The sequence below is a fragment of the Indicator indicator genome, chromosome 17, assembly GCF_027791375.1.
Source record: "Indicator indicator isolate 239-I01 chromosome 17, UM_Iind_1.1, whole genome shotgun sequence".
Classification (NCBI taxonomy): Eukaryota; Metazoa; Chordata; class Aves; order Piciformes; family Indicatoridae; genus Indicator; species Indicator indicator.
Window position 1 is genome coordinate 19844779 of NC_072026.1, and position 24156 is coordinate 19868934.

The 24156-nt window shown below is 49.0% G+C and overlaps 1 protein-coding gene across 3 annotated transcripts in view; it reads left to right on the forward strand.

The window, feature by feature from the left end:
• The first annotated feature begins 1904 nt into the window (after nucleotides 1–1904).
• Nucleotides 1905–24156, forward strand: part of ARHGEF6 (Rac/Cdc42 guanine nucleotide exchange factor 6) — a 54753-nt gene continuing 32501 nt past the window's right edge. The window contains exons 1-5 of one of the 3 annotated variants that reach the window (XM_054388821.1): nucleotides 1905–2069; nucleotides 3091–3174; nucleotides 14110–14194; nucleotides 21974–22101; nucleotides 23258–23459. In XM_054388821.1, the coding sequence (XP_054244796.1) occupies nucleotides 1905–2069; nucleotides 3091–3174; nucleotides 14110–14194; nucleotides 21974–22101; nucleotides 23258–23459 (664 nt within the window). Of the gene's footprint in view, nucleotides 2070–3090; nucleotides 3175–10768; nucleotides 10783–14109; nucleotides 14195–21973; nucleotides 22102–23257; nucleotides 23460–24156 lie in introns of those variants that run through there. The other 2 variants (XM_054388822.1, XM_054388823.1) reach the window with 2 other exon arrangements.

Genomic DNA, 24156 nt, shown 5'->3' on the forward strand with positions numbered 1-24156 from the left:
TGCTCTTCAGGATAATTTGTTCCTGGTGTCCTGATGCCAAATTCTTTGGCATCGTGAACAGAATTGCTTCATTTCCATCTGTTCTGGTGAAGGGCTAAAAAAGAAGAAAATGGGAAGATGGTTGGATATTTCTAAATGGATGTGATTAACAGTGGTGGTTAATCTGTCACCCCAGAGCAAGATGAAACATGAAAAATCCATGCACTGGATCCTGATACTCCATGGATTGGATCCTGACAGTTCTGGTGTCCTCATTATAAGGAGAACACAGCTGTCAGAGCAAGTCCAGAGGAGGGCCACAAAGATGATCCAAGGGCTGGAGCACCTCTGTTGTGAGGACAGGCTGAGAGAACTGGGGTTGTTCAGCCTGGAGAAGAGAAGGTTCCAGGGTGACCTTAGAGCTGCCTTCTAATACCTGAAGGGATCCTGCAGGAAGGCTGGAGAGGGACTTTTCATTAAGGGTGTCTAGCAATAGGACTAGGGGGAATGAGTTTAAGGTGAGGGAAAGCAGGTTTAGACTGAATTTTGGGAAGAAGTTCATCAGCACGAGGGTGGTGAGACTGTTCAAGGCCAGGTTGGATGAAGTCTTGAGTAGCCAAGTCTAGTTGAGAGATGTCCCTGCCCATGGCAGAGAGGTTGGAGTAGATGATCTCTCAGGTCCCTTCCAACCCAAACCATTCTATGGTTTTAACAGGAGAGGTGAAATAGTGGGGAAGTTTCTTAGCTTTAGAGGCCTTAAATTTAGGAACTTTTCAAAGTCATGCAGGTGTTTGTTTCCAGAGATGATCATCTTTCAAAAACCCATTTTGGCTTCTGTGTGCACTTCCAGAAATTGTTGAAACAAAATTTCACAAGAATGCACAGATCAGAAGTTGTTTTCTAAAATTAGATTTTTTAAACCTCGATTTCTAAAAGGCAATCTTACTAACTGGTTTCCCACATTAAAATATGTTGGTTTAAAGGTAGTGTGATATTTCCCTCCAGTCACCTTTAGTATGAAGTTCAAATTTCATGCTGCATCATACCTCATTTACAGTTCTAAGGAGGAATTTGCATTTCCTTGGGGCAACAGCCACAAATTAAGGCCAAGTTTACCAGGTGATGGGATGCAGACTGCCACAAGGAGGAAGGCACTACATGAGATGTTATTGGTGGGAAAAGTATCCACATGAAATATTTTCAATAATACCGAAAATCATAGAATTGTTTTGGTTGGAGAAGATCTCTGAGATCATAAGAGTCCAACACCACCATGGCCATTAAACCATGTCTCAAAGTGCCATGGCCATACATTTCTTGAGCACCTCCATGGATGGTCACAATACCACCTCCCTGGGCAGCCTGTTCCAATCCCTGACCATTGCTGCAGCAAAGACATTCTTCCTGAGATTCAACCTAAGCCTCCCCTGCCACAATAAAATTTCAGGCCACTTCCTCTCATTCTATCACCTGGTACTAGGGAGAAGAGACCAACTCCCACCCTCACTCCAATCTCCTTTCAGGTAGCTGTAGAGAGAAATGAGGTTGCCTCCTCAGCCTAAACAACCCCAGTTTCCTCAGCTGTTCCTCAGCAGCCCTGTTGTCCAGACCCTTCCCCAGCTTTGTTGCTCTTCTCTGGACCTGCTCCAGCAACTCAAATGTGTAGTTCAAGAGCTGCGTTTGCTGTCTCTCTTTTATGGAGCGCTAGAAACTCTTTTTATCACAAATAAAAGTTTCTTACCGTAGAGGAACAGTACTTCTGGCTCTCAAGGTCTGGTGAGTTTTTCTGTTGAGCCAAAAAAAAAAAAAAGTTTCACACTTGAGCTGTGCAAGCAGCAGTAGAAGCAGGAAGATGTAATCACGGATGTGGGTTCCAGCAAGCTGCTGCACAGGAGAACCGCGCTGGTGGGCACCGCTCTCCCAAGATGAATCCAGAGGAACAAACTGTAACCTGGCTTATTTCATTAGGAGTTTTAAATTCTCCTAAGAAAATAGTAGAGGATCCAGGAGAGTTCCTGAAAACTTCTCTGAGAGATGGAACTGTGCTTTGTAAACTCATTAATCGACTTCTTCCGGGATCTGCAGAGAAGGTAACAATCTTTAAGATGTATTTTGCTAGCCTGAGGAGGAGCGCTGCTCAGTGAGATGCTGCTCTGGTTATTTCAGGGTATGGTTTGCTTTGGTAAGATGAGCTAAGGGGTATCAGAGAGAGAAATATTGTGCCTTTCAGTTGCTGCTACCTAACAGCAAAGCTGTAGCTTTACATTTGAGTTTGTCTCTGTATCCAGAGCAAAACCCTGAAAGGTCCCAGGTGGCCAAGCTACACATCAGTCAGCAACAGGAAACACTGGGCCTAGCAGAGATCACAGTATCTTGGGTTTGAATAGAAGGATGTGCAGTTTGGCTGTATTTACCTAAAAAATATCATCAATTACTACTGTAAAAACATTCATTCCAGGGCTGTTACTGGAAAATACTTTGTTAGTCAGGAAATGCACTAGAGAAGCAGATTAGATTAGGCATAAATAATAAACCTTGTGTCTGTGCCACTTAGAGCTGTCCCAAGGCCAGCAAGTCTGTTGGTACTGAAGCCATTTAAGCCATGCAAGCACCTCCCTGTTACAATTTTCAGATTGTGGTAAGTAACTGCAGGAGGAAAAAAAAAAGGGAAGGAGTGCAATGAGAGATAGGAAATGGCACCAGAGAAGAGAAGCTGTTTAATTAAAAAAAAAAAAAACAAACCAACCTAAAGCGAGGTTCTCCAGCCTGTAAAACAGGAGCAAAAAATCAGTTTTGCTAGCTCCTTCTCTTTTGCTTCCACGTGATAACTGGGGGCACTGTGTTCTTAAAGGCCATCACTTTCCCTCTGTCACTTGGGGCACTGTCATATGCTGACATTCAAAACAAGATGCCGACCATCTCGATGTGTGCATCACTTCCTCCAGTGGCTCTTTCTTCCTGCTTCAACAGCTTGCTTGCCACCCCCATCCGCCCCCTTCAGAAGCTTCCCTAATTCAGTATAAAACGCACATGTCAATATTCAGGCAGGCCTTCTGAGCAGAGGCTACACAGGAGGGAAGGCAATGATCTCAGTGCTTTTTCTTTCTTTAGTATTGCCTGGAGCCTAAAAATGAAGCTGATTGCATCAGTAACATCCAAGAGTTCTTGAAAGGCTGTGCAGCCCTTAAAGTGGAGGTAAGTCAACTTGGATCCTTCCTTTATATTGTCATAACATGCTTGTTTAATCAGGCTTCTGAAAGGAAGCCAGATTCCAGAGGCATGAAATGGGTACTCATTCCTCATCTTTGGTATTCATGACAGAAATTAGAGCTTGGGGAATTTAATATTCTGTCTGGAGAATTTGGGAGCAGAATGTATTGATTGTGAGCTTCTTGTCCAAACAAGCCAACCTAAATGTCAGGTAGAAATGGTTCTGAGACAAACCTAAATGGTCAGGTAGAAATGGTTCTGAGACAAACCTAAATGGTCAGGTAGGAATGGTTCTGAGACAAACCTAAATGGTCAGGTAGGAATGGTTCTGAGAGGAACCTAAATGGTCAGGTAGGAATGGTTCTGAGAGGAACCTAAATGGTCAGGTAGGAATGGTTCTGAGAGGAACCTAAATGGTCAGGTAGGAATGGTTCTGAGAGGAACCTAAATGGTCAGGTAGGAATGGTTCTGAGAGGAACCTAAATGGTCAGGTAGGAATGGTTCTGAGAGGAACCTAAATGGTCAGGTAGGAATGGTTCTGAGAGGAACCTAAATGGTCAGGTAGGAATGGTTCTGAGAGGAACCTAAATGGTCAGGTAGGAATGGTTCTGAGAGGAACCTAAATGGTCAGCTGCAGCAACAAGAGGAGGTCTGTCTAAACAAAGTTCAAGCAGCCTGGACCTGTTTTTCATTATTAGAGAGAAGGGATTGCAGATTTTAGCCTTGCTTTGACATGAGGGTGAAATATTAATAATGCAGAATTTTTCATCCCCTTCCAACTGTTGTGTGAGATTGTGCCAAACACATTGCATTATATTAATCCTTGCACATAAAAACAGTCCTAATAAAGACAAAAAGTACCTTTTCAGTGCCTATTCCTGATCCTACCTACATACTGATTCTTATGCTTAAGCATAGCTCAGATTTGCAGGATTGGAGTCACTGATTCTGCAGATGATGATCTGATCACCTCAGAGTTCAGCTGATTTTGCCATCATGCTTTTTACTAAGTGCATAAGGATTTAAAATGTAAAGACTTTTGCTTCACACCAATTCCTACAGTAAAAAGAGAAACCTGTAGCTAAGAGCTGTCACTGTCTCGTTTGAAATATGCTGAATGCTACAGGAAAAAAAACCCAAAAACATTCTGAAGACAAATCCTGCCAGAAGCAGGGACATCATCCTTGGGCATCACACAGAATATTCATGCAGCACAGTGAGAAAAGTCCAACCTGTGGTAGCTCAGTTCCTGTGCTTTGCTTTTGAAGGTCTAAACAAGCAAAGAGCCTTTCTCTTCAGAGTTTTTTAGCTAAGTGGAGTGAAAATTTGCTCATTCCAGAGCTGTTTCAGCATCCTGTGGTTTCCAAGTAATGCATTTCTCAGAGCCTGCTGCAGCAGCCCAGTTTGAAGAGCAGAGATCAGTGGAATCACTGAAGGCCTGTCACAGCAGAAGTCAGTTGTTGCTAGTCTTCTGGGACTGACCTTGTGGTTGTCTCTGAGTTTTCTCTCTGCTTGAGGGAGTTTATTTTTCTGCTTGAAAACTAGTCATAATGGCTGTGGTGGGAAATACTAACAAATAGAAATCTCAGACAGCTGGAAGATAAGACAAAGGAACAGTCCTCAACAGTTGTGCTTTAACATCTCATAGTTTAGAAAGCTGGTTCTGTAATATTTTAGTCATACTCCACCATTTTCAGATACTGGGACCTAGCAAAGTTGTGTCCAGCTCAGGATGTTGCTCTGGGCCTCCATGTGCCTTTTCTTCCTTGGTTTTAATAAAAGAAAAAATAAAAAGAAAAAAGAAAAATATTTTGGACTTCTTTTTCATTCTGCTTTATAACCCTGAAATATTCTGACCCTTCAGTAATTTCTCCAGTGCTCATGTGGTTGCCCTGGTCTTGGTTGCTGTGAAAGGAGACCTCAGAAGCTGCATAACAGCTGAAATCTCTCAAGTTTACATTTTGAAGCAAAATGAAAATTATTTTTTTTCTGTTTTCCAAAATATGAAGTCATATTACAACACCAACTGAAGTCAGGAACTTTGCTTCTTTCTAGCTCCCCTCTGTAGCCTCAGACAGAGGAATGTTCAAGGTAGGACAGCTGAGATGGTGGGTCAGACATGGCACAAGTAAGCTCATGCTGCCCTCTGGCTCTTCTCTTTCTGTAGTGCCAGCTTTTCTGAGTGCTCTGAAGGCAAAGCCAGAGGACACATGAAAACCTTCTGCCATCTGTTCCTTCTAAATGCTGCCCTGTTTGGACTTTCTAAGCAGCATTACCTCTAGGTGGTCTTCCCTCATGTCTGATGCTGTTTGCCTTGGGAAGGACCACTGCCTCTCAGAGGGGGTTCCTCTGCAGCATGTTTATTCTGAAAGCAGGCTTAGAGCATCAGAACAGGCAGGGAACCTTCTGGTTCCAAGATCTGTTGGCAAGGAAGTTGCAGTGATCCGGTATTATGTCTAAGGACGATGAGCACAGGATAGAAAATCTGTTCTGCTGCAGTAACCTAGCTGGAGAAAGAAGAAATTTCAGGAAAGCTCTTGGCTTTTAATGACTTCTAATTCCCTGGTTGTCACCTTGCTGCTTATCCAGACCTTGGATTTGATAAAAAAATCCCTAATGGTTCTCTCAAATTCTGCCCTGCTCCAAATGCCACAGAGAACTCTTGTTGTTTAGGTATGAAGAAATAACCCTGAGACTCGATCTGAGGCCAGTTCTCCTTCTTGAGACTGATAAGGGCAAAGATTCTGTTCCTATTGCAGATGTGAGTAAAAGAGGATGTTCTGAAGAAATTCAGAGCTCACAACTTCTAGTCTGGATACTGACTTGTAGAAAAGGGCATCATAGGGTCCAGAGGAGGGTAACAGAGCTGGTGAAGGGTCTAGAGAATAGGTCTGGTGAGGAGCAGCTGAGGGAACTGGGGGTGTTTAGTCTGAAGAAGAGGCTAAGGGGGGAGACCTTGTGGTTCTCTACAACTCCCTGAAAAGAGGTTGGAGCCAGATGGGGGGTGGTCTCTTCTCCCTAGTAACAAGTGATAGGTGAGAGTAAACATCAAATTGCACCAGGGCAGGTGTGAGTTGGACATTAGAAGAAACTTTCTGACTGAAAGGGTGCTGAAAGACTGGAATGGGCTCTCCAGGGAAGTGGTTAAATCCCCATCCCTGGACATCATCAGTAAATTTGCAGATGACATCAAGCTGGGAGCAGGTGTTGATCTGTTAGAAGGTAGAAGGGCTCTGCAGAGGGACCTTGACAGGCTGGACAGATGGGCAGAGTCCAACAGGATGGCATTCAACAAATCCAAGTGCCACGTGCTGCACTTTGGCCACAACAACCCCATGCAGACCTACATGCTGGGGTCAGAGTGGCTGGAGAGCAGCCAGGCAGAAAGGGACCTGGGGGTACTGGTTGACAGCAGCTGAACATGAGCCAGCAGTGTGCCCAGGTGGCCAAGAGAGCCAATGGCATCCTGGCCTGCATCAGGAATAGTTTGGCCAGCAGGAGCAGGGAGGTCATTGTACCCCTGTACACAGCACTGGTTAGGCCACACCTTGAGTACTGTGTCCAGTTCTGGGCCCCTTAGTTTAGGAAAGATGTTGAATTGCTGGAGCATGTCCAGAGAAGGACAACGAGGCTGGGGAGAGGCCTTGAGCACAAGCCCTATGAGGAGAGGCTGAGGGAGCTGGGACTGTTTAGCCTGGAGAAGAGAAGGCTCAGGGGAGACCTCATTGCTGTCTACAACTACCTGAAGGGAGGTTGTAGCCAGGTGGGGGTTGGTCTCTTCTCCCAGGCAACCAGCACCAGAACAAGAGGACACAGTCTCAAGCTGCGCCAGGGGAGGTTTAGGCTGGAGGTGAGGAGAAAGTTCTTCACAGAGAGAGTGGTTGGCCATTGGAATGGGCTGCTCAGGGAGGTGGTGGAGTCACCATCCCTGGAGGTGTTCAAGAGGGGATTGGACGTGGCACTTGGTGCCATGGTTTAGATAGTCATGAGGTGTAGGGTGACAGGTTGGACTCGATGATCTTTGAGGTCTCTTCCAGCCTTCTTGATTCTATGATTCTATGTTGAAAAGAGGTAGAGATGTGGTGTTGAGGGATGTGGTTTATCACCAGGCTTGGCAGAGTTAGAGACCTGTTGGACTTGATGATCTTGAGGATCTTTTCCAACTAAAATGATTCTATGATTCTATGAATCTTGAGCATGAATACTTTAGCCATGACATGAGCATTCCATGGCTTCCTTGTACACTATCAGAGCAGTGGTTACCTTCATACTATACCTTCAGTTGGTTGTCTTAAGACGTTTGTACAGGTGCCCTTTGGTGCTGAATCCATCACTGGGCATTGCTAGTGTGCTGGGAAGGGGATCAGTGTGGAAGGCTGGGTTTCCAACAGCTTCTGGTTGAAACCCAAGTCCCATCTTCCACTGAATGGATCCTGCTTGCCAATCTCTTCCAGTGGGAGGGCATGGAAAGTGGTGACTCCTGCAGAGTTACACACACGTCCTTCCCTCCTACCCTTCTTTGTTGTCCTGGTAACTCAGGAAGTGGAAGACACACACAGTGAGGCACTTTCTGTTTTACAGGAACACTGAAGCATTTGGACATAGTGGAAGGGAGGGAGAAGGATACTGTGACCTTCTTGCTTCAAGGTGGCTTCATTGGGTTGGCAACAGCTTTACAGGCTGGTGGTGTGAGCTGGAAGAGTGTGTCTCATTGAAGGATATAGATAATCAGACTCTTCCTTAGCTGCAATAATTTGTTCCTTCAAATATTTCAGTCCTTAAAAGAAGGCTTGCATGGGAATCAATGTCTTCTAACTAGACAAATAGCTGTGGTAAGGTGAAACAATGAGATGTGACCTAAAATTTCCAACTGCTTTTCTCTGCTAGAACTTGGTCCAAGTCATGTCTGCCAGACCAGCTCTGCTGAGACAGACTGCTAGGCAGAAGACATGGGCACCTTTTTGTACTTTAAGTATTCTTGGAGGATTCTTTGATGGTTTGGACTGATGAACAGGGCAGATAACCTGATTGTGCTTCACTTCTGTGGCTTCAACCTCTGAGCTCTGTATAAGACCCAAAATCTGGCCAGGTGAGTACTGCTAAGGTAGCAACAGCTGGATGGAGAGAAGGCAAGAGGTTCAGTCCTGATGGCCAGGTGGAGTTTAGTGCAGAAGATACAGGGGAAAAAAAACATGAAAAAACAGAGAAGTCAGGCAGAAAGCTGCTGGCTGAGCTTGCTCTGGAGGGCACAAATGGAATCTGTTTGTGGTTTTGCTCTTGACACTGCTGTCAAGCATCATTCACTGCTGAAGAAGCACAAGACCTTCATTCAGCAGCAGTGTTTTATTACTAATATGACCATAAAACTTCTGGCCAGGGGCCGGATTTTGTGAATGAGGAACAGTATCTGAAAGACAAATCAATAGCTGGATTAAGCCTGACTGTCCAGAAGGATTGTAGAGCATGTGGTGTGTCATTGCCATCGTGGGCTGAACTGACACTGCTGCTGCAGCTGGAGGGGCTTGCAGCCTTCACTGTGCCTGGGCTGAGGGTGTGTTTCACTCAAACACAAGGAAAAGATTCTTCACTTTGAAGGTGCTGGAGCACTGGACCAGGATGCCCAGAGAGTCTCACAGGATGTTAGGGGTTGGAAGGGACTTCTGAAGGTCATCAAGTCCAACCCCCCTGCCAGAGCAGGACCATAGAATCCAGCGCAGGTCACATCCAGATAGGTCTTGAAAGTCTCCAGAGAAGGAGACTCCACAACCTCCCTGGGCAGCCTGTTCTAGTGCTCTGTGACCCTCACAGTGAAGAAGTTCTCCCTCCAGGCTGTGGAGCATTCATCTCTGGGCACTTTCAAAAGCCACCTGGACACATTCCTGTGCAACTTTTAGCAGGGGGGTTGGACTAGATGATCTCAATAGGTCCCTTCCAACCCCCACCATTCTGGGATTAGCAGATGAAAAATCATCACTCCCATTGCTCCCCATCCACATGCTCCCAAAGCCTTCACTGCTTTGGCTTTGCTCCAAAGCATTGCTACCTTTCCTAGCTGTGTAATGTCAAAAATGAGAACTCCTGCCCAGGACCAACCAGCACAAGCACTGGGGAATGGGCATAACTGAATTCAGAGTGACCTACTGTCCCAGTGACCTCTGGTTCACAGGTGTGAGGGGTCTCTCTGACACCCCTGGGTCCCTGCATGAGGTTGGGACCTACAGCTGTGCTTCACCCTGGGTGCTGGTACAGTGCTTCCCTCCCTTACCCCTCACTACAAGGACATTGAATTGTTAGGGCAGGTCCAGAGAAAGATAATGAAGCTGGTGAAGGGTCTGGAGAACAGGTCTGGTGAGGAGCAGCCTAGGAAACTGGTGCTGTTTAGTCTGGAGAAGAGGCTGAGAGGAGACCTCATTGCTGTCTACAACTCCCTGAATGGAGGCTGGAGTGAGGTGGGAGTTGGTCTCTTCAAATGAGTGACAAGAGCTAGAACAAGAGGAAATGGTCTCAGGTGGCACCAGGGGAGGTTTAGGTTGGATCTTAGGAAAAATGTCTTTCTTGCAAGAGTGGTCATGCACTGGGACAGGCTGCCCAGGGAAGTGGTGGAGTCGTCATCTCTGGAGCTGTTCAAAAAACGTGGACACGGCACTCTGGCACACGTTTTAATGGCCATGATGGTGTTGGGTTGATGGTTGGATTTGACAGTCTTAGAGATTAGGTCTTTTCAGCCCTAATGATTCAATTCTGTTCTACATTCTACTCTGTTCTGTGATTCTCTCCACGCTGCAGCCCACTGCCATCACAGGGTGTTTGGGGATTGTCACGTTCTGCAGCAGCGTTCTCCATGCAGATGGGCAGAGGCGGCAGCAGCTCTGCTCGCAGTGGTGAGGCTGTGCTGTCTCTGAGACCTCTCTGCCTCATCTACAGGCCCTTCTGTGGCTCTTCTTCACGGGGCAGAGGTGCTGATATTGCCATTTCATTAGTCTGGATTTTTCTTTCTTTTCCTACACTTTCCTCCTAATTTTTCCTGTTCTTTTTCCTTCTTTCCTTATTTTTTATTTTTTCTTCTTGTTCCCTTTTCTCCTTTCCTTTTACCTCTCCTTCCTAGTTTACTTTTCCCTTTCCTTCCCCACTGTTCCTTTTCCCCTTTCCTTCTCTGATTTACTTTTGCCCTTTTCCCTCCCCCCTTTTCCCCTCCCTTCCCCCCCCCCCCCCCTTTTTTTTTTTTTTTCCCCTCACTTTTCCCTCCCCACTTTTCCCTCCCTTCCCATCCTTGGCCTTTCTTCCTTTTCCCCTTTGTTTTCCCTTCCTCCTTTCCCCCTCCTCTCCACCCCGGGAGCCGCTCGGCGTCTCCCGGCCGCGGCCGGCGGAGGGAGCAGCGTCCTCAGGGCCCCTCCGCGTCCCGCAGCGAGCGGCGGCGGGGCGGAGCGGGGCGGCGGCACCGCCTGTCACTTCCTTCCCCTTCCCTTCCCCTTCCCTTCCCCGCGCCGCGATCCGGCTCCGGGTCAGAGCCGCAGCGGCCGCCCCGCGGACCGCAGCACCACCGGCTGTCGCTGCCGCCATGCCCCGGGGCTGCAGGACCGCCCGCCCGCCGCTGTGAGTACCGACCGCACCGGCACCGCCGTGTCCCCAAGCCCGGCCTGGACGCCGACCCCATCCTCCGCCAGCCTCGCCGGTGCCACCGGCTGTCCCTGACCGCTCTTCTGGGGTGTCGCCCGGCAAGCCCCCACGGGCAGCTCTTTCCGGATGTCACCCCCACCGGGCTGCTCTCCCTAGTGTCACCCCCACCGGGCGGCTCTTCCTAATGTCACCCCCACCGGCTGTCACCTCCACCGTGGCGGCTCTCCCAGGTGTCACCCCCACCGGGCATCTCCCGTGGGTGTCCCGCTGGTGTTGGCAGAGGTGAATCACGGCTTATAGCTGCCGACGAGCCAGCCCGGTTTGAAGGTTGGCAGTGGGATCGAAGATGAGAGTCTGGGGCTGGCTCCGTGGCTGGAAAACCGCTCCCCAGCCACCAGCTTCTGGTCTCCATCTCCCCGGTTTTGGCATCGCCGCCAGAGGCTCTCTGCAACTCCGGGAGGCAGAGGGCAGCCTGGCCGGGAGCAGCCGGGGTTGGCGAGCGGCCGGAACGCCAGCGTTGCGGGCAGTTGGGGCGGTCGTGGGATCGTCTCGCTCCAGTCCTTGTCCTAGGGTTGGGATGGAGGGTCATGGTCGCACCGAGCTCTGGGCTTTGCCCTCAGCTTGAGGTGTGCCAGGATTTTGCCTGCCTGTGGGAACAGCTTTTGGGGATAGCACAGGTTAGGCTCACAACACAACCCAGCTTCTCCTAATCTTTCACCACCTCCCATCCTGGTCCTGGGATTTTGGGTGCTGATAACTTGCTACAGGCACCTGGGCTTGGCTTTTCCTCCTTCCTGTGAAGCTGGGTGCTCTTCTGGTCTTCTCCAAGCCCCAGGCCCTCTTCATCCTGTTTGTCTGTCTGAAGGCTGGTGGGGTGGCAGTGCAGGTTTTTTCTCTCCTGGTGTGATGCCCGAGGGGGCAGACAGAGTTTCACCAAAGGGAGCTGCAGTCTGCAATTGTGGAAGTCAGAAAAGCTTGTGAATAGAGATCCTCAGATGACAGCCATAGATTTTGGTGAGGTTTTACAGGTGTCCACCAGGTCTACCATGAACTAAAAGCTAAAAAAGCCTTTCCTCCTCTATTTGCCTTCTAGCCTTAAAGCTTGCCTTTTTAGTTAGGAGTGGAATTATGGATAGATCCTGCTGGAAAAAGTAATTTGTAGCTTGTAAATGAGGACTTTTTCCTTATGATGAATTTATCCTGGAACCGGCTGCAGAGTAGATTTACATTAAAGTAGCTGATCCAGAAGAGTTTCCCACATAGTCATCATGCCACAGTAGCTACTCCAGACAATTTCTTCATGAAGAAAAAGTCCTAGAAGTTATTGCTTGCTTTTGTGCAAGAATTTTTGGCACATCCTTTCCACCACCATTTTCCTCTGGGCTTTGTCAGTCTGATGGCTCTGAGCTTACAGCATTGTTCTGTGCCTGAAGGATCAGGGATGGATTTGACTACTTGGGTCCTTTAAAAAAAAAAAAAAAAAAAAGGCAAACCAGCAAGCTGCCATTTGTTGAAGGCAGGACTTGTTTTTCTGGACTTACTAAAGTGGAAGAGAAAGGGTATGACTGAAAAGTGACACACCAGAGAGATGCACTCAAACACCCCAGCCTCCCTGTTTACTTTCCACTCCTGCTTGGTGGAAGGAGGAGGAGGAGGGTGAAGATACGTTGCTGTAACCTTGCATCCTCCAGCAGCTGCCAACAGGGTCAGCGCACACCCAGGCTCTCCGTTACCATCTCCCTTTCAACAGAGATGCTAACGCCGCTGCTCGGAGCTAGAGGCTGTGCTCAGGTAGCACTGGAAAGCAAGTGCAAGGCAGGAAAAGTAGTTCAGGCACCAGCTGGCAGAGGGGATGGGGTCTGTGTGGTCCAAAGGAGCAAACCCGAACCGCTGAGAGCAATAAACCAGCTCAGAAGCAGCCCGAGGTAGGGGGGCATGTCCCCACAATTGCTGTGACTGATTCTGATATTCATAATGACAGCAGGCTGCTTCCCCTTGGGGTTCTGTTGCTTTAGGGTGAAACCTTTCTCCCAGTATTGAGTTGCTGAGTCCATTTGTAAACACATTCTTAACAAAGGGCAGGCTTTGTGCTGCCTGTGGTGGACTTCGTTGCTGCACTGATGTCTCTGTCGGGAGGAAGAGATGCCGTGAGCAGCCAGGGCTGCAGCAGAGGTCAGTCCCCTTCCTATTTGAAATATGCCAAATGTTCTCAATGTGGAAAGTAAGGAAGGGCTGGTTTTAAGGGCAGTGCTACCCTAAAGGTAGTTAGGGCTCGTGTACTTATTTAGCAGGATACACTAAGTCGATGGCAGTCTCCATCTACTTACAAACACCTCTGATGCACCAAATTAGTACATTGGAGGTGTTTGTAAGTAGATGGTTCCTGCCAGGGGAGCTTGAAAATCATCTTGCCTATTCACTGGATTTGCAGATCAATGGTCTCCATTGGTGTGCTTGGGGATTGGCTGGTGGTGCCTTGGTGGTGCCAGTGACAAGAAGATCCTTTTCTATTGCTTATCTTTGCTTCGTTCCTCTGAGTATTTAACAGTGTGTGTGGACTTAAGGGCATTTCTCAGTGATGAGGTTAGATTCCTTAGAGATCTCCAGTCTCAGGGATTGCAGTGTTTTGGAAACTCTGGCCCTCATTCTGCTGCTGGTGATTTCTGAAGGGCTGGGTGTAGAAAATGCAGCCTACCAGTCGGAAAAAAACAAGCCCTTGCTAGCTGTGTGTATCTGTTTTGTTGTCGAGGCTTGGCGACACAAAATTCTGTAGAGTGGAATTTTTGCACATAAATTAACTGATTTTTGGCTTCTTCCTCAAGGAAAATCTAAAGGTATTATAGATGCCATATTGCAAGAGCAGAAAGTCCTGCCTGTTTGTTTCTTCTGCTGTGACAAATCCGTGTGTGTATATGTATGTGGATATGCACAGCCTCGATCTCTTCAGCTTTCAAGAACAAAAATAGCAGCAAAATCCTTCCTTCCCTCAAGGCAAGCAATAACCTTCGCTGTGGTTTTCAGGAGTCCCTGCTCTGCAGACAGCACTGCTTGCTTCCTTCCCTGTCCCCAGCCTTATGCTCCAAACGCTGCCGGGTCCTCCTGCCCTTCCCACGCCGCCTGCGACTGTCGCCCCGGGAATTCGCTCACTGTAAAGGAAATGGGATTTGTCAGCCCTGAATAAACACCCTTCCCCTGCAGAGACACACAGCCTGCTTAATCCTTCCTATCACTCTCTACATGGACTGCTCAGATGGCTGGACCAAGGTGTTTCAGGCTCAACTGACCCAAGTTCTTCGTTTGCAGGTGTTTGATCCGCAGGATTTGTACAGCGGAGAACACTTCTCCAAGGTCCTGAGTACATTAACAGCTGTAAATAAAGCTACTGAAGGTAAGAAAAAAGGATTCTTTTTCTGTTGTCTTTTCCAGTTCTCTCTTGTTTTTTCCAATTCGTTCTCTCTTGGGATTTTTTTTTGGGGGGGTTCCTAGTTTATGGTGGTTTCTGGAGGCTTGGCAAGCTGTGCTGCCAGCACCACTGGCTGATGCTGGGACGGTGGGATCAACATTTCATGCTTCTGCCAACTCCAGGTTTGAATGCAGCATTTCAGAGGTGCTGTAGGCACTTTTGCAGAGCTGGGTTATCACTTTCCACTAAGGGACCTCTTCTCAGTTTTGACAGTATTAAGGGATCTGAAATGAGGTCATGGTGAAGGAGCCTCAGTGTAAATGAGCATGTACCTCCCAACATGCAAATAGCAGATTTTTGAAGAGTGTGTTTTAAAGCTGAAGAGAAAACCAGATCCATCTGTTTAATATCTTTACTGCACGTCAGAACAAACGTTCCTGCCAGATGCTCAAGTCAATTCTATTGATGTTTCACTCTGTCCTCTCCCTGGGGCTGTGGAATAGGCTCCCAGACTTGGGAATCAAGCTGCTGGCTTGTCCTCCTTCCCTGGGTGTGGGAGCAGGCTGCTGAAGCAAAGCTCATCAGATCCTCTTGTTTCCATCTCAGGCTTTAAACTGATCTTCAGTCACATAGGCTGTGAAAGGAGAAGTTCAATGGACAAGGACAGATGGGTGAGAGGAGCCAGGGTCTTTTTTCTGAGCGGGTGAGGAGCAGGTCCCTGTAGAGCTAGAAAGAGTTTGTGGGATGGAAGGTGTTCATGGTCCTCTATCATACAAGTGTATTTGCACAGAAGAGTCCTGCACACCCCCCAAAGACCAGGAGCAGGAGAAGAGTTCAGTTTCCCTGTTGTAGACTGCATTTTAGGCAATTAAAAGGATCCTGGACCCGGAGAAAGGATCCTGGACAAAGAAGAAAAACATGAACCCCAGACTCATGGTTTTCCTTTCCTGGGAAGGTTTTTCTGTTGGCTTACTGTGTTTTCCCTAGATTTGGTTTGCTGTGGTTTTTCTCAGTATTACTTCTCTTTCAGCTGAGATTTTGCTTTTGAGTTCTCTTCTGCTAGAACAGAAGCAGCTCAGGTGTTCAGTGAAGCAACCTCATTGCCAGGACTGGACCCTCTGCTTCTCTATTCCCATGCAAGCTTTTATCAAATCATGTAGTTAAAATACATATATGCTGTGTTTGTACATTGTATAAACTGTTGTATAAATGATCATCCATACCTTACATAAACAGCAACATCTCTGCAAGAATGCTGCAGAGGGACTGTTTATGAAGGCCTGCGGTGCTAAGACGAAGGGCAGTGGTTTGAAATTAGAGAAGAGGAGATTTGGATTGGATGCTAGGAACAAGTTCTTTACCGTGAGGGTGGTGGAGCACTGGAACAGGTTGCCCAGGGAAATGGCTGAGGTCCCATCCCTGGAGATATTCAATGTGAGGCTCGATGAGGCTCCGGGTGACCTGATCTAGCTGGGGATGTCCCTGCTCACTGCAGGGATGTTGGGCTAGATGACCTTTAGAGGTTCCTTCCAACCTGGATGATTCTCTGATTCTCTATGAGTGATAATGTACTGCTGTGTGATGTATAATAATTTATCTATAATGTATATTAACAGTACATCTGTGTACATGTGCACATGTGTGTGTAAAGAAATTCTGAAGAAATTCAGGTTCTGAGACGGCCTTTCTGCAGCCAGCACTCAGCTCTGCCACCAGCTCCCTCCCTAGAAACCAGAGAGAGGTAATTCAGCCTCAGCACATCTCCTTGCAGCTCCATTAAATGACAGCACCCAGTGACCTCCTGTAGAATCAAAGAATGGTGGGGGTTGGAAGACCTCTGGAGATCATCTAGTCTAACCCCTGCTGCTAAAGCCAGGTCACCTAGATCAGGTTGCACAGGATCATGTCCAGGTCAGGTTTTGAAAGTCTGCAGAGAGGGAGACTCCACAACCTCTGGGCAGCCTGCTCCAGGGCTCCAGCACCCTCAAAGTTAAAAAGTTTTTTCTAATGCTCAAGCAAAACCTCTTGTGTTCCAGTTTGTGCCCATTGCCCTTTGTCCTGTCCCTGGGCAGCACTGAAAAGAGCCCAGCCCTATCTTCTTGTGGCAGTTTAGGCTGGGTGCCCCCTGCCACTGCTACATGAGATACACCTCTGGTGTCCTGGGTGCTCACCCAATAGGGGTGGACACCTCTTGACCTCTACTCAGAGATTCCCTCTGTGTCTGCTCTTCTCTAGGCTGAAGAGCCCCAGGTTTCTCAGCTCTTCCTCCTCACAGAGATGCTTCAGTCTCCTCAGCATCTTTGTGGCCTCTCTTGGACTCTCCCCAGTTGTTCCCTGTCTCACTCTTGAACTGGAGAGCCCATAACTGGACACAGTACACCAGCTGTGGCCTCACCAGAGCAGAGTAGAGGAGGAGGAGGAGGAGGAGAACCTCCTGCACCCCAGAATACTGTTGGCATTTTTGGCCACAAGGCTGCTTATGGGCAGCTTGTCCACCAGCACTCCTAGCTCCTTCTCCACAGAGCTGCTTCCCAGCAGGTCACCCCTCACCTGTACTGCTGCAGGAGATTGTTTCTCCCTAGGTGCAGGACCCTACACTTGCCCTTGTTGAACTCCATGAGGTTCCCTCTGCCCAGCTCTGCAGCCTGGCCAGGTCTCACTGAACGGCAGCACAGCCTGACAGGGTGTCAGCCACTCCTCCCAGTTTTGTGTCCCCAGCACATTGGCTGAGTGCACTCTGTCCCTTCATCCAGGTCCTTGATGAAGGTGCTGAACAAGCAGTCCTGACCCCTGGCCAACATCACAAGCCACAGGCCTCCAACTTGACTGTCACACGTTACCAGTGGGGCTGTATGGAAGCTGGGATGCTCTTGGTTTCATGGCAAACAGCTGTCTGAACATATGCTGCCTCTGGTTCAATGTTCAAAAGCACAGTGCCTGTGATATAATTAGCTGCTCAGGCAGAGAGCACCCCTGGGAAAAGTGCAGGGTAAAATAAATACATGGCTAAAATGTTTGCTTTTGGGTGGCTTGGCCAAGTTCCTGTGAAGCAAGAGCCTGTATCCTACAAACTGTCACTGCAGATGGTCTGGTTTGTCCATTTTGCCAGAGGCTAAGGGCTGGGTGGAGCATCAGGACAAGCCTGGTACCAGCTACTGCAGTGCCAGGGCTCTGGCATGCCTGCACATCCTGACGCCCTCAATGCTGCTGCATCCCAACACCCTTCTTGGGGGCAGGGGAAGTAGGTGACAGCTAAGGAAACACCGTGGGAATGTGTTTGGGAGCATCCATTTGAGGTCCAAATCCTTGTGTCTTTGTGGATGGAGCTGGGCAAATAACTTGGAGGCTTTGTTTGTAGTGGATCGACTCAGAGTGCAGCAGCTGTCCGTCAGAGAACAGCAATAGAGAGCTTGGTGCTTTTGTCTGGAGGAGAGGGCAGGGGAGGAAAACCAGCTGTGCTGGATCAGGCAAGGCTCATCTGCCAAAAATAGTGGAGGAATGTGAGCAGAAACCCCAGCTATTTTAACCAGAGTTTAAGCAACATATGGCAGCAGTGTTCCATGCTGGACCAGGCATAAAATAGGACGCTGCCATGATGCAATCTAAATGATATGCTTCCCTGCCAAACTGTCAAAGTCAGTTTTACATTTGTTTCTAGGTTGCTGCAGATATTTATAAAAGGCTTGGGGAGATTGGGAGGGGCAGAGAGAGGCATAAAATCTCCAGTCCCCGAGTCATTTCCGTGGGGCTGCTGCTGGTGGCTGGACTCAGCAGAGAAGTCTGGGCTTGCGGTTTGCATCCTCCCTATGTAGCAGCCCTGGAGAAAAGGACTTGGGGGTGCTGGTGGATGAGAAGCTCCACATGAGCCAGCACTGAGCACTTGCAGCCCAGAAAGCCAGTCACATCCTGGGCTTCATCAAGAGAAGCATAGCCAGCAGGTCAAGGGAGCTGATTCTCCTCCTCTGCTCCGCTCTGGTGAGACCCCACCTGGAGTACTGTGTCCAGTTCTGGAGCCTCTATTACTGGAAGGATCTGGAGATGCTGGAGTGTGGCCAGAGAAGGGCCACGAGGATGATTAGAGGGTTGGAGCTGCTCTCCTATGAGGACAGACTGAGAGAGTTGGGGCTGTTCGGTCTGGAGAAGAGAAGGTTTTGAGGAGACCTACTTGTGGCCTTCCAGTATCTGAAGGGGGCTGCAAGAAAGCTGGGGAGGGACTTTTTAGGGTGTCAGGGAGTGATAGGACTAAGAGGAATGAAAAGAAAATAGAAATGGGTAGATTCAGATTGGATGTTAGAAAGAAGTTTTTCCCTATGAGGATGGTGAGACACTGGCACAGGTTGCCCAGGGAGGTGGTCGAAGCCTCATCCTTGGAGGTTTTTCAGGCCAGGCTGGATGTGGCTTTGGGCAACCTGCTCTGGTGTGAGGTGTCCCTGCCCATAGTAGGGGGGTTGGAACTAGATGATCCTTAAGGTCCCTTCCAACCCTAAAAATTCTGTGATTCTATGATCTCACATGGCAGCTGGCCACCTCTGCTGGCCTGTGATTCTGTTGGGAGCAGCCCAAACTGCTCCAGCTCAAATATCAGGATGCTTCAGAGTCAGAAAAAAAGCAAACCCAACACTCTGTGGTTGCAGAGTGGGTTTGCCATGCAGAGAGAGAGAGGTTTTTGCAGTGCAGGGAGCTGGGAATGCAGTGCGTGGTCATCAGGCAGTTGTGTAACAAGCAGGGCAAGAGAGAAATCTGACCCACTGGTGACACATGAGACTGGCCAGGAGTGTTGTCCTTCACTGGAGCATGGGCCAGGGGTGGGTATGGTGTGGTTGGGGTCCTGTAAGGCAGAGGTGCCTGGAAGTTGTAGTCACAGACCTGGTCTCCATGGTGCAAGGCACTGGGGAAAGAGAGCTGACTTGTTTTGTCGGTGAGTTGGTGTTGCTTGAGGTTCAGCTGAAGGATGAAATGTTTTCCTATTGAAACAAAAATCCTCTGGGGAGAATCAAAGCCCAGCTGAGTTCCTGTAACTCCCACCAAACTTCCCCTTTGGAATGATTTTTCCATGTTGATATTCAGACTGGAGGAGAATGGGAGAACAGCAGCCTTAGAGTTGGTGTTTTCAGGTTCTTGTGCATGCTGGGTGGCTCAAGCTCCCTGGCCTCTTGCAGGGTTTTCAAAGAACAACTCCAAACTTTATCCAGGGCACCTGCACACCCAGCAAAGCGATGCCTGCAGACCACAGGCTGCTCTTCTCTGTCCTCCTTTGGAGGTCTGCAGGCATGCTGGGGCTGCTTAGTCTGGAGAAGAGAAGACTGAGAGGGGATCTGATTAATGTCTATAAATATGTGAAGGGTGGGTGTCAGGGAGAGAGGGCCAGGCTCTTTCCTGGTGTCCTGTGATAGGACAAGGGGCAGTGGGCACAAACTAGAACACAGGAAGTTCCACCTCGACATGAGGAGAAACTTCTTTGCTGTAAGAGTGCTGGAGCCCTGGAGCAGGCTGCCAGAGAGTTTGTGGAGTCTTGTTCTCTGGAGACTTTCAAGACCCATCTGGATGTGTTCCTGTGTGACCTGCCCTAGGTGCTTCTGCTTTGGCAGGGGGAGTTGAGCTTGATGATCTCTCGAGCTCCTTTCCAGCCTCTAACATTCTGTGATTCTGTGTGACGTCCACACTGCAGGCTGTGGGGTACAGAGGTGAAGCTATATCTGAAAAGAAGCTACAAGACATCTCAGAAGCCCTTCCCACTTTCCTGAACTGTCATTGCTTCATTGGAGCACCAGGGCACATAGAAAGGAGGTGACCTGGGTGTTGTCCCACAGTGTGGGATGAGGTACCACAGAGAAGAGAAATGCTGGGAATTACTGGGTGGCTTGCATCCCATGTTCTTACCACTCTGCACCATCCAAGCAGGATTCTGGTGCGGAGCACTGCCAGGACTGCTGGTGGTGATGAGGGCACTGACTCAGGGCAGTTGTGATCAGGAAACTTTTTACCCTCTGGCAAGTTTTTTTGGTGTCGATACAGAACAAATCACTAATTGTGCAGACCAGGTGTGTCACAGAATCACAGAAACATTCAGGTTGGAAAAGACCCTCAGGATCACCAAGTCCAACCCAGAACCTGACTCTACAAGGTTCACGCCTAAACCATATCCCCAAGCACCACATCCAAACCACCTTTAAACACCTCCAGGGTTGGGGACTCCACCACCTCCCTGGGCAGCACATTCCAATGCCTGACCACTCTTGATGGGAAAAGCTTCTTCCTACTGTCCAGTCTAAGCCTACCCAGTTGAGGCCATTCCCTCTTGTTCTATCACTAATTACCTGTGAGAAGAGACCAGCAGCAGTCTCTCTACAATGTCCTTTCAGGTAGTTGTAGAGAGCAATGAGGAGTCAGAGCAGTATTTCCAGCATCAGGGAGGTGCTGGCAGGAGCAAGGCCAGAGACTAGTTTGCAAAGTGGAGGTCTTCAAGCCTGTGAAGGAGGCAGCTCCAAGAGCTGCTGGGAGGGTCTGAGTCTTTCTGTGGGCTGTCTGTCTCTTGGGAGTGACACTCCTGTGCTTCCTCAGCAGCATCCGAATCCCTCTCTCACATGGCGATGGCAGTGGTCCACAAACAGCAATCAGGATTGTGCCTAGCCTCTTTCAGCTGGATGATGAACCCAGGAGGACTTCTCTAAACAGAGCAGTGATTGTGTTGACCAGCTGGTCAGCATTCTTCCCCACTCAGCCAGGAAGCCCACGCTGCAGCTGCAGAGGTGACCTAAGAGCCCTCACTTGCCAGCTCAGCTTTGACATACCTTCAACAGAGCTTAACTTGGATCCCAGAAAGATTCCCAGTTGGGCAGCACTGGCCTGAGTGTGATTCTGGTTTCCTACCAGTTTTAAGGAGGATTTAAAAAAAAAATTACTGCAATTGGATGTGTGGCTGCAGAGCTGGCATAAGCTAGGGGTGCCTCAGGATGCAACTCACCTTCTTCCATCATGGAAGGGTTAACCCAAACCAGCAAAATCATCCTCAGTGTTGAGGTCAGCATCCTGGTCTGTATCAGGGATAGTGTGGCCAGCAGGAGCAGGGCAGTGATTGTCCTCTGTACTCAGCACTGGAGAGGCCACATCTTGACTACTGGCTTCAGTTTCAGGGGCCTCACTCCAAGGACATTGAGGTACTGGAGTGTGTCCAGAGAAGGGCAAGAAAACTAGGGAAGGGTCTGGAGAACAGGGCTGGTGAGGAGCAGCTGAGGGAACTGGGGGTGTTTAGTCTGGAGAAGAGGAGGCTGCTCTCTACAACTCCCTGGAAGGAGGTTGGAGTGAGGTAGGGGTTGGTCTCTTCTCCATAGTGTCAAGTGACAGAACAAGAGGAAATGGCCTCAAGTTGCACCAGGGGTGGTTTAGGTTGGATATCAGGAAAAATGTCTTTCCTGAAAGAGCAGCCAGGCATTGGAACAGGCTGCTCAGAGAAGTGGTGGAGTCACCATCCCTGGAGGAATTCAGAAAACATGTGCACATGGCACTTTGGGACATGGTTTAGTGGTCATGGTGGTGTTGGGTTGATGGTTGGACTTGATGTTAGAGATCTTTTCCAGCCTTAATGATTCTCTGATTCTCAGAGTACCCACACTGGAGATGCAGTGCACTTGCTGTCCTGCTCTGACAGCTGCCCTTTCAAATGTTGGATCCTGTTCTTGTTTTCTTTACCAAGCTCTTTGCTTGGCTGTGATGCAGAGGGATGGTGGGCAGCTGGCTAAAACTCAGCTGTTTTTGCTTCCCCAGATCAGCCAGCACAAGGGCCATGTTCACGTCTCTCGTCTCTTAGCTCTGCAGCTGGAGGTCCCCACACCGACTCCAACAGCACAGCTTCACAGTCCACGAGGGTGCTGAGGAGGCAGTCCAAGCCTGTGGTATCTTGAGTTCACATCTCACCAAGGGTTTGATGCCTGGGGTGGGGAGGGGGCACAGTGGTATGGGTGCTACCCATGGGTTGAGCATACCACGGGGACCTAGAAAGCAGCTCCACAGAGAAAGACCTTGGAGTGCTGGTGGGCAGCAAGTTCTCCATGGAACAACAATGTGCTCTTGTGGCCAAGAGAGCCAATGGGATCCTGGGATGTATTAAGAAAGGTGTGTCCAGCAAGTCTAGGGAAGTTCTTCTAACTCTCTACTCTGCCCTGGTGAGATCACACCTGGAATCCTGTGTCCAGTTCTGGGCTCCTCAGTTCAAGAGAGACAGAGACCTGCTGGAGAGAGTCCAAGGGAGAGCCAGGAGGATGCTTAGGGGACTTGAGCATCTCCCCTGTGAAGAGAGACTGAGAGCCCTGGGGCTGTTTAGTCTGGAGAAGAGAAGGCTGAGAGGGGATCTGATCAATGTCTATCAATATCTGAGGGGTGGGTGTCAAGGGGAGGGGGCCAGGCTCTTTTGGGTGGTTTACAGTAGGATGAGGAACAACAGGTTCAAACTAGAACATAGACAATTTCAGCTCAACATGAGGAGAAACTTCTCTACAGTGAGGGTGACAGAGCCCTGGAACAGGCTGCCCAGGGGGGTTGTGGAGTCTCCTTCTCTGGAGGCTTTCCAACCCCACCTGGATGCATTCCTGTGCAGACTACCCTAAGTGACCCTGCTCTGGCAGGGGGGGTTGGACCTGATGATCTCTTGAGGTCCCTTTCAACCTCTGATATACTGTGAGACTGTGATTCTGTGACCTGCTCTTCCCTGATCTCCCATCACAGCTTTGCTGCCCTAGCTGGAGAAGGTCTAGTGGTTTCTCCCAAAGAGCAGTGCTCCTCTGTGTGACATGAGGAGAGCAGCTCTTATCTGCCCATCCATCCTACTGTGAGGCTAAATTAATGCTTGGGAGGGACCTTGTAGTCCCTGGGCAGGAGTGCTTGCACAAAAACAAGACATTAGTGCTTGTTATAAAGAGCAATGCTGAAAAACCAGCTGTCACAACAAAGAACAATGCCTTGTCCCAGTGACTTCTGCTTCTTTGGACTATTTACTGATGTTTTTCTTTTCTTTTTGTTTTGTTTTATGTTTGTTTTTTTTTTTTTTCTTAGGAGATGACCGAGAATGGCAATCATCAGCTGGTGGTAAAGGCCAGGTTCAATTTTAAACAGACCAACGAGGATGAGCTCTCTGTTAACAAAGGAGACATTATTTATGTCACCAGAGTTGAAGAAGGGGGCTGGTGGGAAGGGACCTTGAATGGAAAAACAGGCTGGTTCCCAAGCAACTACGTCAGAGAAATCAAATCCACTGGTAAGCAGACGGCTTGTGAGGGCTGAGGGGATGGCAGAGTGCTGTGTGGGGCCTCCCCCAACGCCTTTGGGGAATTGCTGCTATTTGTTAGGGACTGTTTGTGTCCTTAAAGCAGCAGGGCTAATGGAAGGAGGCAGGAGGCCAGCAGGGCAAGCCCAAGTCTCTTGCATGAGGTGACAGAGAGCTGCTTCTCCTTCTGCCCCAGCACATTTGTGCCTATCTGTTGCTCCCACAAGAGCACAGGAGTGGGGACATCACTGGAGGATGAGGCCAGAGATGGCTGCGTGGGTCCCCTTTGACCTGGGGAGCTGCCAGGTCTTTCCAGTGTCTGAGCACAGAATTGGCTTTTTGTTAGAGACCTCGGTCAGGCAGTGCACTTCCATCTGGTGCTGCCCTTTCTGGCAGTGCTGGGAAGCATGCTCCTGGTGAGGAACTGACAAAACCTGGTTGCCCAGGAAGGTGGTTGAGGCCCCTTCCCTGGAGATAGTCAAGGTGAGGCTCAACAAGGCTCTGGGCAACCTGAGCTAGTTGGGGATGTCCCTGCTGACTGCGGGGAGGTCGGACTGGATTGGCTTTGGAGGTCCCTTCTGGCCTGGACCGTTCTATGGCTCATTCTGTGGCCATGAGGAAGGCTGCCCTGGCTTTGTCCACAGTGATGGCTGACTTCACACAGTACATTCTCCCCCAAAGATGCATC